Below are 19,423 nucleotides of genomic sequence, written 5' to 3' on the forward strand. Positions count from 1 at the left end.
GGTCTGATCCCATCACTCGTTCTTTCCCCCCTTCCCCACAGCCTCTCTGATGCCTTCACTCACCCTTTTGCCATCACACATCCCATCACCCACTCTCCTTCCCCCTCACATACCCCCTTTTCCCCCTCACAAGTTGGCCACCAGCAGCAGAGGCAGCAGGGGCTGGGGTGACAGTGTAATAAGCCAGAAACCAACACCCGCAGGAGTGGCAGAAGCAGTGGGGCCGACAGGCATTCATCCACTCCACATCTTCCTTTTATCTTGGCTGTTGTCTCTAACAGACTTCTCAAGTCTGCTGGAAAGTTGCACAAAAATCAAAGCCATGGGGCTGCTCTCGTCTCGGAGTAGTCGGCTTCGGTACTCTGTTCTTCTCCGTTTCCTCCAAGGGCTGGGGGACCACACATAATCCATGCAACTAGCGGCTCTGTTCCGTTTCGTCAGGGGAGCCAGAACTGACATACACTGCTAACTCTGCTCCACTCTCTCAGGTCCCAGAAAAAAGGTGGCAGAATGACCCAGAACAGCAATGGACACAGAAAGGGGCTGAATTAAACAAGTCTGAGAGTTGTGGGCAGTAGTGTCCTTCATCAAGGCCAGGGCTGAAACATTACTGCTCACAAGTTTCAGACTTGTGCTAATTCAAATCCTTTTTGTGTCTGTTCTTTGCACTGCAGTGCCTGCTTCAGTGGTCCCCCTTCCCCCTTCTGTTTGCTTTAGGAGAGGTGGTGGGGAGGCGGAACAAGGTGGGAGGAGCTGAATTAGGAAGCAGAGTGGCTGCTCTCTCCTCTGTGTGCTCCAGGCTCACCCCCTCCCCTTCTGTTCCCTGCAGGCTGCCTGGAGGGGAGGGGCTGGAGCAGAACACCCCTGGCTGCTCTGCCTCTTAAGCCTGAAAGAAGTGCCAAACTGCGTTCCTGGAGGTTCCTCCTCAAACTGAGCCCTGGATTTGTCACACCTGAACGCTTATCACCACTGTACAGCTGTTGCATATGTCCAGTAGCGCAATAAAAATGATAAATGGTATCTTCATCAAACACCAATAGCACTTTAGAAGTGAAATTATAAATCAGATCAAAAAAGACGGAAATATCTGAATATATTTAATAGCTAGCAAATGAATTAAATAAAAGATTTGCTTTGCTCATGCTGCTGTTTCAGATAAATAAAACTGGAACACAAATCTCTCTCAGAGGAAGGATGTGCTGGAAGCTATGGAAAGACAAGTATTGTGTAATAACCTCCTAATCATTTTTTTCCAGCACAGTGTGTATGAGAGAGAAAAATGAGGCCTGAGTCATGCACTCCCCAAGCCTACAATTTTAAATTCAAAGAAAATACTGTGTCAATGTCTTGGGGTCGGGTGAGGTGGACTTCATAACCGTGCTATAATGAGAAATGTCTTGTTCTGGGCTTTACAGCACTGGGGAGTATTTAGAGTTCAGCCAAACAGAAGGAAAAACATTTGGCATTTTTAAGGAGATTTTTTGCAACTTAGACTGAGACTATGAGATAAACAAGAATATGGTATCTACCAACGTCTATCTTGTCACTATGAACAGCTCATCACAAACTAGGGGCCCAACTGTCCATACACCAAAAATAAGACTGCCCGCCGTTTCATTTCAGTAGAACTTATCAAACTGTGGGTGGGAACTGGGGACACTGTGTGGTTTTCAGTGGAGCTGTTTTCCATTAATAACGTTGGCTCTATTCATTTTTTCTTTTATACAAACAAGTAGCAGGACTGTGAGAAAACACACACTGACATCTTGGAGCATGGTATGCAGGGCTGGAGCTCTATAAAAGAAGCCAAGTGATCTGCCACTTAGTTTAGAGAGACTTGAGGGAAGATCCTGTCAACAACGAAAAAAAAACCCAAAAACAAAGAAAAAAAAAGTCACACAAAGCTTAATACAACTGCAACATTGCTCCCCTCTTAGACGGCAGGGGGAATAAAGGAATTAGATTCAGACAGCAAACGAGTGACCCAACTTCTACAGTCTGAGATGTTGATACACAGACCTAAGGGAAAAAGCACAGGGCTGCTTCAATGGCCAAGTCCTAAAGGAAATGAAGAAATGCATGCAGGGAGTAACTTGCTGGTGTGGCAGTCACTACCCTTAGCAGAAGGCATGGAGATTACTACTCTTAACTAATAAGCCCTGATGCTTTTAAAGCAACTGCAACATTGCTCCCTGCTTCGACGGCAGGGGGAAAAGGGGAATTGGATTCAGACAAGAGTCCCGACTTTTACTGTCTGGAGTACTGATACACAGACATAAGAAAAAAAGCACAGGACTGCTTCTACGGCCAAGTCCATAAGCAAAGCTCCTCAAGCAGTACTGTCTGAATTATCAAAAAAGCTCATCACCCAGTAACAAATGTTGCTAGCTGCAGTTTTTATGGGTTATCATAAGGCTTGGGGATAACAGCATGGAGCGGCAGGTACTTCCTTTAAGAGAAACATGAGAGAAGCATGCACAGCGCGGCAGTTACTACCATAAGAAGCTTGCTGGGCAGATTGGATGGACTATTTGGCCCTTTTCTGCCGTCATTACTGTGTTACTATATGTTCCCCTCCGACCTTACTGTCTGAATCAAAAGGGGAAATTTAAACTGAAAATGTTAATTTAACAAAGGCAGTAAAAACAAACCAAAATCTTTCTAATTCTGTTGTAATTGGTGCACTTGTTGTCAGCCACCGATGGCTGCAGCGGAAGAACGGGAGATGACAAGTCTCTAAGAAGAAGTGGTGGAAATATTCTGCTATTTGAGGACTTGGCTGCAGAGTTAGTGATGGGATGGACCTTCTTAAGGCACAGCAGCTGAACTGGAAATTCACTAGGTTCATCAGTTAATTTTATGCCTTAGAAAAATCCCTCAAAACTAAGACCCAAAAATATAGCAAGAAAAACCTTCATACGATACAAAAAAAAAAATGGTTATCGTGCTGATAAGCTCTTATGATTCAAGGGCTTTGTAAATCATTAGGTGACTATATGTTGTGCTTCCCAGGATGCCGCCCCCATTCAGCGGCATGGGGGCGGCAGACAGAAGGGTGCAAGCAGGTGACGACAGAAATCTCAGAGTTGTAGGTTTTGGAGCAGGGGAAAGCCCTATTGAATATGCTCCTCCGTAGAGTTTGCCTTCCATGCAAAATACTGGCGTACTCTTAGGGAGGAGTGCTCACTTCAGAAAGGTGCGGAGATCTGAGAGCTGAACCAACATAAAAAGATTATAGTCTATTTAGCTCATTTTTCACATAAGGAAAAAACGAATGAGCTTGCTTGCTTTGTATGTAACAGAGTGGAGGAACAGTAGCCTGCGATCCAGGGAAGCCAGGGTTCAAATCCTCCTGATGCTCCTTGTGAACTTGGGCCAGTCACTTCACCCTCCTTTGCTCAGGAGAAAACCCTTAGAAGATCAGGCCCTTCGACTTTAAGCCCCCTCTGGGCACAAGGAAATACTCACAGTACCTGAACGTAATCTGGTTCTGAAGGGCTCAGAAAGGCAGAATATAAATCAGATAAATATTTCACATGCTGTGAAAATAAAAAGATGTCTTACAGAAGTTCCTAAGTTTGCTTCTTCATCCTATCCGCACCTCCAAAAGTACTTGTCTTCCAGAAACACAGCTCCCACATAAAGTCTAATTTACCGGACGATCCTGCAGGCATCCTGGGAAGGACAACAAAGTGCTTCAACTTGTTTTGGCTGTGGTACGCCAAAATCCCTTTGGGCATTTGTTAACCGTTCAGCTATGTGTGGTTTGGAATTAAATTTGGTCCGCTGTTCCAAACGGCTTTGCGCTGGCTCAGGCTGCTACTCCTGCTCTACGTGTGCTGGCCCATGTAGATGTCCAAAGTTCAGATAAGTCTGAAAGTACTGCCAAGCTTCCTGCGTGGAAAAAAAAAAACCCAATCCCCGATATCTGCCTCTATAGCGTCACTGTAACCGGCTCATTTGTTCCGTGGACAGCAGATACAGTAGGAAGTGACTATAGATGTACCTAACATATGAAAAGTTAGTGCATATCCCCAGTACATGCTGGTGGTGGTGGTAATTTTACAAGGTTGATCCAAAAGTTGTTTATGCTGACATACATAAATTATACATGCATGGCAGTGGGTACTATATACTCAGAGGAGCTAAATCCTGTTTTCTGGGATTTCCACATGTACACATGAATCAAAAAAGGTGGAGCTGCAGAAATCCACTGCTTGTCCCTGGGATAAGCAGCTTGGAATCTATCCACCTTTTAAGATCCTGCCAGGTACTTGTGACTTGGATTGGCCACTGTTGGAAACAGGATACTGGGCTTGATGGACCCTTGGTCTGTCCCAATATGGCAAGTCTCATGTTCTTAAAAAGAAAAATTAATATCTGCCAGAATGCCCCCCTTTGGATTCCCTAACATGCACTGAAAATTTGGTATAGAAGGGCACCAAACACAAAAATTTTGTAAGAGGGTGGAACATATGGATGAACACCTACACGGTGACCTCATTAAGTCTTCTTCCCTTCAGAAAACAGGCCAAAAATACCTTTCTTAATACAAGTATTAACTCTAACTTCCATCCCTGGAACCGGGCAGGCCCCATCAGCCCTGCTGCTGCATGAGAAGACCCAGGAGGGGTCAGAGGCTAACTAGTACCTAACTAACATAAAGCAGTGGATTTTGCAGTTTCAGGATCCGATTTTACCAAAGGTAGATCTTGCCAGATGAATCTAGTCAATTCACTGGGTGACCAGAGAGTTAGATCAGGGGAGAGTGCTGGATGCACGGAGCGTCCATTCTCCTAATGTGCGCACATCCACATCCCCAACGCACTCGATGCAATATGCTAATGAGAAAGAAATCGAAGCGGCGTACACAAAGAGTGCGCTAAGGGGAAATGCGTCTAAATTGTGCATTTCTAGCAAAAGTACATAGTTTACATGAAATTACGGAAATCTGCAATGTGTGTTATTTACCGAAAGTAAATAAATTGCCCATGATTTTTAAGGTGTCCTTTACTAATCATCATGTTCTGCTTCACTACTCCCTATATACATTTAAATTTTTTGTAACAATTCCAAATAACTAAATCTTACACTAATCTCTCCAAACAAACCTACCCTATAAGCTGTACATTAATTGCAATAAAGAGGGTGAAATGTTTTATGTTTCTAATAAGCCCTTGACTGTGAATAAACTTTACTGCACCTCCAGAGTTGGAATTAATTTTCCGATGTAAAAAAAAAAATGTGCATTGGATGCCCAGCCTTTGGGTGTGCTTTCCTGCATCAGGTGGTAATATCTAATATCTTTGTTTGAATGCAATTTAAATACGTTGGGTGCTATCTGATACGCTATGGTTAGGGTGCGCGTTTTATACACGCTAATCTCCTTGCTGCAACGAACATCGTGCATCTGAAATGCGCGACCCAGGCACACCTTACTGTGACTGGGTTAGAAATTGGTTGAGTAGGAGGTGACAAAGGGTAGTAATAAATGAAGCAGTGGTGTGCCATGAGTCCTCTGTCTGATTCTGTTCAACATTTTTGTAAGTGATATTGCAACAAAGCAAACACCGTAGGTGGTGTGGAGAACATGAGGAAGGATCTTGTGAAGTTTGAGGAAGGATCTATAATTTGGCAGCTAAGATTTAATGCTAAAAAAAAAATGTAGGGTTATGTATTTGGGTTGTAAAAAAGCAAGGAAGCAGCTCTTATGTGCACATAACGAGCCTGATTTGGGGGTAAACAAATCTGATGATCTTAAGGCGACATCAAAAGCCAGAAGGATGGGTGCATAAGGAGAGGAACAGACAGCAGGAAAAAGGAGATGAAATTGCCTCTTTTGTAAGACCTCACTGGAATACTGTGCACGATTCTGGAGACTGCATTTATTTTATTTATTTTTATTTATTTATTTATGCATTTCTTATATACCGTGAGTCAGAACACATGATTCTATCTTTACGGTTTACAATGTAGCTAAAAACAAGTAAGAAACATGAGATACAATAAAATTAATAAAACAATAAGAATAATTAGTTAAGTTAAACATAATACTAAAAGCCTAAAAACTAAAGAACGGATAAAATAGAAAGGAGCTCAATAGATAAGAAAATAGGAGAAATTTCGGGGGCAAACCTGTGGTGAAGGAGGTCGAGTGATTCGAAACCGGCCGAGGACCTTTTCCTGCCGCTTGAGGTCCACCGAGATCGGACTGAGACTATCCGGTGAGGAGGAGGGGCGTGACGTCACTTCCGCCCCCCACCGTGTTTTCTGCCCATAAAAGCCGGCGCATAGCGGACAGAGACGGGGCAAACCTGTGGTGAAGGAGGTCGAGTGATTCGAAACCGGCCGAGGACCTTTTCCTGCCGCTTGAGGTCCACCGAGATCGGACTGAGACTATCCGGTGAGGAGGAGGGGCGTGACGTCACTTCCGCCCCCACCGTGTTTTCTGCCCATAAAAGCCGGCGCATAGCGGACAGAGACGGGGCAAACCTGTGGTGAAGGAGGTCGAGTGATTCGAAACCGGCCGAGGACCTTTTCCTGCCGCTTGAGGTCCACCGAGATCGGACTGAGACTATCCGGTGAGGAGGAGGGGCGTGACGTCACTTCCGCCCCCACCGTGTTTTCTGCCCATAAAAGCCGGCGCATAGCGGCGCGCAGCCGACGCCGGCGCGCGGCTTGGAAGTGAAATCGGCCCATGCTGGGTTTCTTTATATTTGTTTTCCTGGATAACTTAAGAGCCTCCTTGGAAGCAGCTGCCCTCATTGAGAGCCCATTGGATTAACTAGAAAGTTTGTCGGTAAGCGGATCCTTATTTCTTTGTCTGAGACTGTTCCTCTTTAAAATTTATGCCGCATACGAAGAGAAAGGGGAAGGTGAGGGAGGGAACCTCGACTCCATCTTTACCTTCCCCGACACAAACAAAGATTAAGGAATTCTTCGCCGCGGTAGGGGATTCCCCTGGACAGTCGGCTGGGACTTTGGTTTTGGAGCAAAGCCTTAATCCCCTCGACGAAATATCTTTGAGTCCTGGGGCTCCTGAGACTCCCCCCCCACCAGTCCATAAATCAGCTGATTCTACATTTCCCATTCGACCTGAGATGTCATCAATGGGAGAAGTGTTCGAGGCAGAAATAGTTGATGTGGAAAATGGACTGAGTCAGGGCGAGAAAGTTTTGATCGCCTTGAAGGAGAAGAACATCGGGACATTAAGTGGGAATGGCAAATTAAAGCCAATTTCCACAGAGGGAGAAGGCATATCAGAAAAGGGTTGGGTGGGTGATATTTCCTTAGGATCTAAGTTCAAAATACCTGAGATTAAACTGTCTGAGAAACCAGAAGTAGTAACTTTAGATGCTATATGGGGTGTTGTATCGACAATAGAAAAGACAATGATTTCCTTGACTCAAGTCTTTCAAGGCTTTCAAAAACAAAATGCCATTGTTAATCCGGTAGTATTGTCTAATTCTAATAAACTACAAAACCTGGATTCTCAAATAGCCCAGATAAGTGAAGTTCAGTCCAACTTGATTCAGGGGGAATCTAGAATAGATAAAAAGATAGAAAGTCTAGAGAATAGACTTAGATACAACAATTTAAGATTAGTAAATTTCCCCAAGTGTAAATTTGTTTCCCCTAAGGAACAATTAAATAATTATTTTAGAGAATTGCTAACTCTCTCTTCAACTAATATGCCTAATATAACTAAAGCATATTTTGTGCCAGATAATATCAAGAAATTGGTGGGGGAAGATACTCTAAAAAACAATATATCAATAGCATCCCCATTAGAAGATCTTACGGGATTCCTAGAGACTTCCCAGGAAAAACAGATTGAAAGGAGGGGTATATTATTAGTTACTTTTACTTCTTCTGTTGAGAGAGATAATATATTAAAAATTTTCCTTAGAAATAGGAATAAATTATACCTGGGTGAAAAGATCTGGATATACCCTGATGTAGTAAGGACAACGCAACTGCGTCGTAAAAATTTTTTGAATATGTGCCCAAGAGTTCGTGCCTTGGGCGCGCAGATATTGATTAAATTTCCTTGTAAATGTGTTATGTCAATAGACAAAGAACGTTACATATTCTTTGAACCAGATCAGTTAGAAAAATTTTTGGTTTCAAGAGAATTGCAACCCAATTCTGAAGCGAAATCAGTAGGCAAATAAGTATACCCTATCACTTTCTAAATATTGTAATAGAAATGTGGATTTATCGAAGTTATGTATGCTCTGTTTTCTTACAATGGTCTCTCAATATTTCATGGTAATAATAAGGGTATAGCATAAATGAATAATGTTAGAGATAATAAATGTTTATAATAACATATATGGTTATATATTATACAATATGTATGCTATTCCTTATGATAAGGTATGTAAATCCTTATTTATGTTTAATTTGGAAAAATTAATAAAGAATAAATTTAAAAAAAAAAAAAAAAAAGAAAATAGGAGAAATTTCATGTGGATTCCAGCTTTCAGTGATCTTTTAAATCTCGGCTCCATAAGCTTCTTGAAAGCACCAGGTTTTCAGGTCTTTCTTAAATCGTTTTAAATCTTCCTGCATTCTCAACTCTGGAGGCAAGCTGTTCCAAAGTTTTGGTCCTGCGACCGAAATTGCCCTGCCTCTAACCTCACTCAGGCGTGCTGATTTTATATTTGGTATTGATAATAATCCTTTATTATAGGATCTAAGATCCCTTGGAGGCACATGTAACTTTTCAAAAAGTTCTAAACTGGGTGGGAGTCAGTCCAGAAGGCAGATACTAAAATGGTCAACAGTCTTCATCATAAAGCATATGGAAGCAGACCTAAAAATCTAAACATATAAGCCCTGGAGAAAAAAAGGGAACGAGGAGATATGACAGAGCCAATTAAATAGTTTTAAGGAATAAATTCACAGGTGGCAGATCTCTTTCAACAAAAAAGGGGGTTCTACAATGAGGGGGCCATAGTGCGACAGTGAAAGGGGGTAGAATCAGGTGTAATCTAAGGAAATCTTTTTTACAGAAAGGGTGTGAAATGTATGGCATGGCCTCCCGGCTGAGGTGGTAGAGAAGCATGGGACAAACACAGAGGATCTCGGAGGGAGAGAAAGAGATTGTAAAGCTAAGCAGGAGATGAGGATGAGCAGACTCAATGGGCTGCATGTTTCTATGTTTGCGTTCTACACTGGCATCCGGGATGCCAGGGTTCATTTCCAGCGGGGAGGAGGATACGTCTCCGGGGTCTGGGCTCTTGGGGGGGGGGGGGGGGGGTACCCACTTTCAGTCTCTCTCACAGTTTGTACTTGACTCAGATGATGGACACCTTCTCTTGGAAAAACAGGCAGGGCAACTGGAATGGTATTCAAACTTTAAACTTTACTGCAACAGAAGTAAACCTGACAATCCCAATTCGTAAAATATAGATCTTCATGCAAACGAAAAAATCCAAAGTGCCTGTTATCACTTGTCCTCTGAGCCAGTATCCCTATGGGGTACCTTTGGAAAAAATGCCACCATTTTGAGCTCAGTCTGCTTCCCCACAACTTTTTATTTCCTCTGTGGTTTTTGAAGACATTTCACTGCCGCCTTTTACCACAAAGTTGTCCATATATTACAGGACTTACACCGGTAGGAGAAATGTGTCGGCTTAGCTACATTAAGTAAAAATAGTGATTCCAGGAGGGGCACCCAGAGCAAGAGACATCCACCCTACTCGCTCATTGCTCATGTGATCTCTTCTTGGCCTTCTTTTAATGTTTTAGAATAACTGGTTGTTTTATGATCCTCACATTCTTCAACCATACAGAAATTCACAGGGCATGTACTGAGTGGTTAGTGCTGTGGGAAGCATCACTGCTCAGGGAGAACCATGGGTCTGATGTAGGTCACATCGCTGCTATTTTTATTGTCTTAGATGTCTAAAAAAATATTTTCTCCAAAAATGGTTAATAATTTTACTTAGCACCGTTCTATAATCGTGGCAGAGCAGTTTAACATTACAGAAATCTTTTGGGTATGTTGAACTTCTAAAGTCACTGTATTTATGCAATACCCAAAATAGTAACTGGTTATAAGTTGCAGAAGATGAGCTGGACATATCATGAGGAGGTTTGGAAATCACAGTGATTTATTATAAATAATTAGTGCTTACTACTGACCTGTGCCCACTGAGGGATGCAGTGTCTCTGACAGCCTGAGCCGTTTCTGATGCAAAATCCAGGGCTCCAGCCACTGGCTTTGTTACTGTACCAACTAGCCCTTTCCCCAGGCCGGATATGAAACCACTGACTCCTCCCTCAGTTTTCACACCTTCAACTGTAGAGGTTATTACACTTGTCAGTCCACCAATGATACCTAGCATTAAAAACAAAACAAAACCTGTTAGAACAGGGACAACAATATTCAACAAAACTATAAAAAGTTTCAATTAATGTAGGCCTTCCCCCCATTATTTCACTAATACTGCTATTATTTACAGAACACTAGAGCATAACAGGTGACTGAAATAGCTCTGGCTAAGAACATATACTTCAACAAGGACAAAAAGCTACATGGGACACGTTATCGCCAAAAATGGTGTGAGGCCAGATGAAAGCAAGGTGGAAGCCATTGCCAAGATGCTAACATCTGCTGTCAAGAAAACGCTATAAAGGCTACTTGGAATAATCAATTACCTGGTGCAATACATTCCAAACAAGCCTGCTATTATTGCACCACTGAGGAAGCAGCTTAAGAAAAATGCTAAATGATAGCGGGCTCCACTGTCAGCATTGAAAACAGCTGCCGAGATTCTTCATGCACAAGAACAGATTAAAGTGCAAGCAGATGCCTCCACAGATGGCTTGGAAGCCTATCTACTATTCATAAACAGAAAAAGAATTATTAGCAATTATCTTTGCCATGACTAAGTTTCAGCTTGGATTTTGGTATTCAGTGTCAAAGTTCAGTCAGTTCATATGCCGCTAGATGCCATACTTGGCAAGCTGACTGACAAAGCACTAGAATGGCTACAATGCATGCTATTTCAGCTGCAAAAGTATATCTAGATATGCTACACTTCCAGAAAAGATATCGCTGTGGCATATACATTGTCTAGAGCTGCACACTATGTTTCCAAAGATCATGTGAATGTTATTGAAAAAAAATGATTTATGCTATGTCAGCTACAGAACCACTGAGTGAGGACTTACTTCGGTTGCGCCAAGAAACAAGCAAGCAACCAACCAAGACTGGGACTTATGTGACCTCAGAACTCTGCATCTGAGTGAGCAACCAAGGAGGCTAAAGCATGCAAGCCCTAGAAGCCTAGACTGGCCTATGAGACATATCATCAGTCTTGAGAATGGCCTGCTGATGGCTGGTCAAAGTATCATCGTTCCTGAGGTAACAAGGGCGGAATTAATGAAAAGTTCACCATGGGATGCAAAAGTCCAAGACCCAGGCCAGAACAGTCATTTATTGGCTAGGAATGAACAGATTATTGAAGCAGCTCTGGATACTTTGAAAATTAAGCAAACATTCAGTTGAGATGCAGGTCCTTTGAAATCAAAGGTATCTGCTGCCACTTTTTACCATGACAGTTCACAGATTTCACGAGAAATTATCGGCTCCTTTTATTTGCAAGCTAGGAGTTATTGGCATGATCCACAGCGTTCCACCATTTGTTCAACGTTGATGTTCATTCCTAGCCAATAAATGATTATTCTGGCCCAGGGTCTTGGACTTTTGCATCTTTTGGTGGCCTTTTTCCAGGTGGGATTAGGCAGGTTTGCAACACATAGGCACATGAAGCTCACACACTCACAGGACTGGCTACCCTTTCTAATGGACAAGCTGAGCGGACGATTCAAACTGTGAAATACATGTTCCAAAAGACACAATGGGTCAGACACCCATTTATCAATGCTGAGCCCGTGGAATACTCCCATTACTGGTCTAGAATACTCATAAGATATAAGAACCCAAGATACTTAATGCTGAGACAGATGAAATGTCCACTGAGTGGAGCATCCTGACTGCAACAGAGGCCAATCCAGGTCACAAGTACCCAGAAGATCCCAAAGAGTAAACCCATTTTTTGTTGCTCACTACAAGCAGTGGCTTTCCCAAATCTATCTGGCTAATAACAATGTATGAACGTTTCATCCAGGAAATAGTTCAAATACCTTTTAAACCTAGCTATGCTAGATGCCTCGATCACATCCTCCGGCAACAAATTCCACGGTTTGATTTTGCGTTGAATGAAAAAAGAAATACTCTCTCTGATTTGTTTTAAATCTGCTACTTGCTAATTTAATGGAGTGTCCCCTAGTCGTAGTTCTATTTGGAAGAGTAAAATAATTGTCCCAATTTACCTGTTGCACCTTACTCATGATTTTATAAACCGCTATCATATCTGCCCTCTTTAGTCTCTTCTCAAAGCTGAAGAGTCCCATCTAACCTCTTTAGCCTTTTTTTTTCATAAGAGAGTAGTTCCATCCCCTTTATAATTTGTTACATCTTCTCTATACCTTTTCTAATTCCACTTTTTTCTTGAGATGGGGTAAGCACAACTGCACATAACACTCAAGGTGCTATTGCACCATGGATTGATACAGTGATATTATGATATTCTCCAGTTTATTCCTTTCCAAATCATTCCAAACATTCTGTTTGCTTTTTTTGACCTCTATCGCTCACTGAGCTGAGGATGTCAATGTATTGTTCACAATGACTCCAAGATCAGTTTCCTAGCTGGTGACTCCTAATAAGGAACCCAGCACTGTGTAGCTATAGTTTAGATTTATCTTCATTACATGTATCACTTTGCACTTGTCCATTTTAAATTTTATCTGCCATTTAGATGCCCAATCCTCCAGAAACTCCTCACAATCTACTTTTCTTTTTTTTTTACAACATTGAATAATTTTCTATCATATGCAAATTTGACTGACTCACTTTTACTTCCAATTCCAGATCATTTATGGATATGTTTAACAGCACCAGATCCCTGGGGCATGCCACTATTTACCTTTCTCCATTAGGAAAATGTAACATTTAGTCCTACTTTGTTTCCTGTCTTTTAACCAGATATCAATCCACAATAGGATGCCACCTCCGATCCCATGACTTTTTAATTTCCTGACGAGTCAATCATGAAGGACTTTGTCAAATGCTTTCGGAAAATCCAGATACACTATATCAAGCACATCACCCTTATCCACAACTTTTAATGCCTTTAAAAAATATCTAGTAGATTGGTAAGGCAAGACTTCAGTTTGCTAAATCCGTGTTGACTCTTTCCCTTTAGGCCATGTCTTTCTATATGGCCAGTAGTTGTGTTTTAAATAATAGTTTCTACCATTTTGTCTGACAGAGTTCAAGCTCACTGGTCTATAGTTTCTTGATGACCCCTGGAGCCCTTTTTAATGCTTGGCATAACATTGGTCACCCTCCAGTCTTGTTCTTTTGTGTTTTCCTCAGTTGGATCTGCTTTCCATCACCTTACTCACTAACCATTCTGGAGGTCATTTTTTCAACCCTTTTTTTTTTGTGTGTGAATACATTTTATCTGGGCTTCCAAGATGGTATTTTTAAACAATGACCACATCATTTATAAATTATTAACCTTTGCACCCACTCTTTTTTTCCTAATTTTCTCACTAGCCCAATTACTCATCGGAAAGACCTTAAGATCTGCACTGCCCAATACATTTACCCTTTGAGTTCAGCAACCCCAAAAGGAGTAAAAAAAAAACTGCAGTGGCTGCAGGGCACACAAAAATGCTACAATGACAAACATTTGGTACCACTTTCACAATTTACAGATGAGAGAATATGCACAGAAACCTCATAGGAATGGCAGCCAATAGTCGAGAAACAGAAAGAAAAACACTTGGTCATACAATATGTCAAACTCAGATGAACATGCTACAGAAGGAACAGAAAACATCTTAGAATAAACCTGACAGTTGTTGAGAATATAAATGAGTGCCTGCATCCCATCCTGAATGATTAGTAAGAGGCCTAGAAATTGCTATCTTTGAATCACAGTCCACATCTGAGTCCCAAGAGAAACCTAGTGTACTCTCATGCCTGAAAGAAGCTAAGCATTATACCAGAAATGTGAAATTTATAAGGCTGCCAAGAAGTAAGACTATGCCATGAGCCAGTGGTAAAGGCCACCCTGCACCACAGGATGTGCAAGTAACCTCTAAACCTGCTCTGACAGAGACACAGTACTCCAATAAACTGAGATGGCTACAATACTGAAAAAGGTGGCTATGACGAATGCTATTGGACCTTTAAGAAATATGCTGCTGAGAGTCACTTCTTGTCTCTCTGTACCATGTCCTGGACCACTGTTAGCCAGGCAGCCACAGGTTCAGTTGTGGCTCTGTTTAGCTCCTGCAATAAACACTTATTCATTTGCAGGCATTTTCTCAAGCTACCTAATTTGCAATGTAACAAACGGGTTACCAGCTTCCATTCCTATCAGGACATTTTCTTGAGCCCTAGCAGCTCATATATTGGACAGGCTGGTTTTATGCCAAGGGGAGGGCAACTCCCAAAGCTTTTTCTGCAATAAACAGCTGCTTATCTGCATAAAAATTCCCCCTGAAAATTTGCCCTCCCTCTCTCATAACAGGTAAAAGTTACCCATTACTATTCTTTTACCCGCATCAAAAAAGGAGCAAGGTTATGTTGGGGGAGGTAAAGTATGCGCAGGGCATGCAACCATAAAAGAAATTTTGTGGTTTTATGTTCATTTTTGCATTTATACATTCAGGTACTCAGCTGTAAAAAATGCATTAGGCCATTATGGACGATCCTTTTCTTAGGGTCTGACATTAAAAGATCAGATCAACATAGCATCATAGTAAATAATATCAGATAAAGACCCAAATGGTCCATCCAGTCCGCTCCATGCAGAAATGTTACAGTTAAAGTTATTTTAGGTTACCTTGTTTTTTTTGTTTTTTTTAATTTCCATCCTCTAGCTGCTCTTTGTTCATCCCATGCCCTTTTAAGCTCCATTACCATTCCTGTCCTCATCACCTCTCCTGTGAGTGCATTCCATGCATCCTCAACCCTTTCCGTGAAGCAATTCTTCCTGATGTTGCTCCTGAGTCTACCCCTTTTGGACTTTCATATCATGACCCTTAGTTCTTCAGCTTCTTTTCCATCAGAAGAGCTTCGATTCCTGTACATCAAGCCCAGAAAGGATAATTCCCAGTCGTACCCTGTATTGCCGTAACTTATCCCTGAAGGGACATTTTTACACTTGTGGCAGAGGGTTCCAACCAGTTCTTCTGTTTGGAATCAGACTGAACATTCTGTCACAATTAGTGTTCAAAGTCTGCACGATCAGGCATTTCCCAGCAAAAGGATTGCCTGCTCAGAAATGTATCATGATTATTAACAGTAAGGGACAAATAACAGGACACAAAATATTTACTGAATCTTTCTTTTTGTTGCTCCTTTGAGTAGTACTGGCAGAGAGGGTTTCCATGGAAACCACGGTCAACAGTCAATGGCCTTTGGCCAATGCAACTCTAGTCAACAAGAACACAACAAGACTCATCTTGGTCCACAAATTCATCATCTTGGCTTCTTGTGAGGTTTATATATCATTTGACAATTATATTTTGCACTTATTAGATTAAGCAAGCACACACTTCTTGACCACACCACAATCAATAATTGCTGTGCTAATATTTTGCATTCTAATTTTAGTCCCAGAATTCTATTCAGAAAGAAGAATTAGACAATATATACTATACCTGGCAGGAAATACTAAGAAGGGCCAAGTGTTCTTTTAATACCATTATGATATAAGAAAAAGACTCAAGCTGAAGACTCGGGCCCTTTCTTAAAAAGTATACTACATTAATTAGGCGGCATGTAGGAAGGATTTATATTACAAAGAGCTGCAGGATAAAGAAACTCTCTCACTCTTTTCAAATTTGAATTACACCCACAAAGTAGAAACATTTTGTGGGAAGATTAAAATGTAAACAAAAGTTTCAAATGCAGGACCCAAGCTCTTCATTGCTACCTGAGTAACCAGAGTTTGCATCATAACCCCATCCCGACCTTTTCCTAAGAGTTTAAATGAACACTCAAATCAAACTAAATGGTCTTATCTGCTTACAAAGACAATGGCACACATAAAAACAAAGTGATTAATAAGTGCTGCTAGTGCATTGAATGGAGCCATAAATTACCATGAGCAAGCCCGTGAATTCCAGCGACGAGGTGCTCTCCGCTGGTTGCTGCCTGGTATCGAATGTACTCTCTTTCGCTCTGATGCCTGTTGTCCATGGTCTTTCCTAGCCCATCTGACAGCGTCCCTGCGAACTGTATCAAGGAAAGAAAAACAACATGCTATTTTCTCTGCAGCTTCCTCCCACTCTTTTGGGTTTCCGGCTCAATCTCAACTAACTGCTAGCAGGGTTATGGAGGCTATTTGCAACTGTTTGGAGTTCAGTCGTCTACAATAGTTTTAACCCTCATCCTATTAATCCCTCTCTAGTCCAATCACTGGAACCCACTATGTATGCACCGCCAGTCTAGCCAGTAGGTGTTACCATTAAGCAATGGCTGGAGATATCTGCCTCCTCCTAGGGGCATGAACACCGTCTCTGCATTATCTCCAGCCTTGACCAGACCAAGAAGCAGAAGTGGAGATCAAGAATCCATTCCAGATCTTCTCTATGAACTATGAGGTAGTCCACAGTATTTTTTTGAAAGCGAAAAAAATGTGAACTTTTTAATTTTTATTTTTTAAGCAAAAAGTATTCAATTTTTTAACACTGTTCATTTAAGAAACTGACAAACAGAAAGGACAAGACAGGTTACTGCCATGATCATACAGAGCAGGGGTCCCCAAACTTGATCCTTCAGGACCGAAACCCAGTTTTTTGGGACCTCCACAATGAATTTATATGCATACAAAGCATGCAAATACCTCTTACTCATATTCATTATGTAAATCCTGAAATCAGTCTCAAATCAGTCTTATTTGTTGTATTTTCTCAATATGATCTTGTACTGGTGGTGAACTGCTCCCATTTCATGGGTAGGGCTATTGCTGTTTCATTTCTTGGAGTTAGTGCTGCTGAGGTATGGCAGGTTTGATAGACGGGTACAGAGCGGGGTTTGTTTGTTTTATTTTACAATGCACCTGGTAGTAGAGGGTGTTTGGGATACTGTTATTGAGATGACACCAGAATATCTTTCTTGTATGGTGAGTTGTACAGGGAAATGTCTTGGTTCTGCTCTGCACCCATTGTTAGACAGCGGGAGAGTCCTGTGGATGCAGAGTATGTGTTTATATTTAGTCCCATGATGGTTATGTGCTCAGTGTGTCATGCATGTGAGCGTCGTCTCTGTGGTGTGCTCTGATGGAAAAAAGGTTGAGAACCACTGGCCTAAAATATACTTTTAGATATTTTATGTAGAAACAGAATCTAGCTGAACAGCTACTTTTTGTCTGTGAATCTTTACATAGAACCTTAAGCCTCAGCAGGAAACCACAGAAATACCTGGTGGATGGGAGGAGAGTACATGAGTAGTGAGATAGATCTGAATTCAGTTGCTTTAAATGCCACTCCAAAAGAAAAGCAGGATGTGAGTTAACCTCAGGAAGCACTGACAAAAGGACCTGAGATTAGGCAGAGCTCGGCACATTACAGGAAAAGTCTCCACAACTAACCACAGATGGAAAGTATCACTGACCTTTTTCTGTATAGGTCACATTGACCAAATAAGGTCTGACATTGACCTGAGCCAATTAAAGCTTGATAACCTACTCTGAGTAGCTGGGTGCCGCCGCCGCCGCCCCCCTCCCCCCCCCCCCCCATGTCAGAACAACCAATTATGTACCTGGAAGGCCTGGTCAAATGATGCCAATCAATCAAGCGTGGCAACCAAAGGCCAGATACCTAGGATGATAAGCTAGACGCCAACCACGATGACCAAGTATAAAACTGCCAGCACAGAAGCTCCAATCAGAAAGATCACAGGAAGTGCCGAGACCCAAAGGCATTGCAGAGGATCCCGACATGCTCTGCTAACACTTCAATTGGCCAACAACATCTGAAGCTGCTAAACTTCCGGTGATATACATCTTAGATGGGAGTTTAATATTGAGGAACAACTAACCAGCCTCAATGGGTAGCAATGAAGACTAGGGCTTTCTGATAAAAAGCTTTGCGATGACCTCCTATTGTGTCTGAGAATCATAATAAGTATTCTGGGTTGGGATTTCTAATCTCTAGGAATAATCCCAACAAAGGTAACAACTATAGAAAGAAACTAAATTAAAACTATTTTTGAACTTAAGGAATAAAGGGGAGATGAGAGGGATTTTTCACCTATTCAGCATTGTATGGGGGCAAATTTCAAAGTCATTTATGCACAAAAACCCTGTTTTATGTGTGTAAATAGCTGTATTAAAATAGCTTGGGGCTGAGTTGTGTAAAAGTATGCACACAACCCAATTAAGCATGCACTTTCACATGAACTGAGCAGATGTCACAGGGAGCAAAGCTGGGGTGCAGACAGCACAAATAGGTGAAACAAGACATCATGGGTCAATACAAACAGAAACCAAACCTAAGAGGTGCACAGGCTTTATTCATGTTTTCCAAACGTTGGAAATTTAACTCCTGGTCAGAGGTGGAGTAATGTTTTTGGGGCTAGTGTTAATCTATCAGACTGAACCTCCAGTTCATGGTTTTGGGATCCTGTACTCAGCATTTGTGCTCATAAAACATGATATGAAAATCTGAGAAAGCTGAAATAAAAAAAAATTGAATAAATAAATGTTTTATGCATGCAGCTTTTAAGACAACAACGTTCATGTGCAGAAATCATGCTTTCAGTATACAGTGCACATAAATCATGTTTTCTGTGCATTCACCAGGGACTAAGCATACCCGCTGCTCCCAGGTCCTGTGGTGTCCCCGTCCACTCCTGGCTTCCATATGGAAGATGGGACCTGAAGTGGAGCTTGTGTTGGTTCTTTCCTCAGCTTGGGCACAATCACAGCTTGTTGCCACCAGGCCCAGAACTGGTCTCTACTCCAAAAAAGAAAGGTCTGAGGAGGAAGGAGGGATGTGGAGGTGAAAAGGTCCACGGAGAAGAGGAAGTTGTGGAGAGATGGGGAAGCAGAGGGGAAGAATCTTTGGAGGAGAGACAGATGATATCAGGGAGAAGGTGAAAGGGAAATGACTGGTCCTTCCTGGTGCCTTTTCTCCTAACAAAAATTGCATTTTTTTGCATTTTCTGTTTGCATATTATTTCATAAACAACCTACAGCAACCAAATTTTCAGGATAGGTTAATCTATATAAAAGCGAGATACTTAAGAACATAAGAAATTGCCATATTGGGTCAGACCAAGGGTCTATCAAGCCCAGCATCCTGTTCCAACAGAGGCCAGTCC

At 41.8% G+C, this 19,423-nt stretch overlaps 1 protein-coding gene across 2 annotated transcripts in view; it reads right to left on the reverse strand.

Moving 5' to 3' along the window:
* The window catches only part of VPS13D (vacuolar protein sorting 13 homolog D), a 273,597-nt gene that overhangs the window by 63,909 nt on the left and 190,265 nt on the right, over positions 1-19,423 (reverse strand). For both annotated transcript variants that reach the window (XM_029578385.1, XM_029578384.1), the window contains 2 exons: positions 16,201-16,333; positions 10,153-10,348 (listed from right to left, as the gene is read on the reverse strand). In XM_029578385.1, coding sequence (XP_029434245.1) covers positions 10,153-10,348; positions 16,201-16,333 — 329 coding nt within the window. The remainder of the gene's footprint in view (positions 1-10,152; positions 10,349-16,200; positions 16,334-19,423) is intronic.

Source organism: Rhinatrema bivittatum, chromosome 15 (assembly GCF_901001135.1).
Source record: "Rhinatrema bivittatum chromosome 15, aRhiBiv1.1, whole genome shotgun sequence".
Lineage (NCBI taxonomy): Eukaryota > Metazoa > Chordata > Amphibia > Gymnophiona > Rhinatrematidae > Rhinatrema > Rhinatrema bivittatum.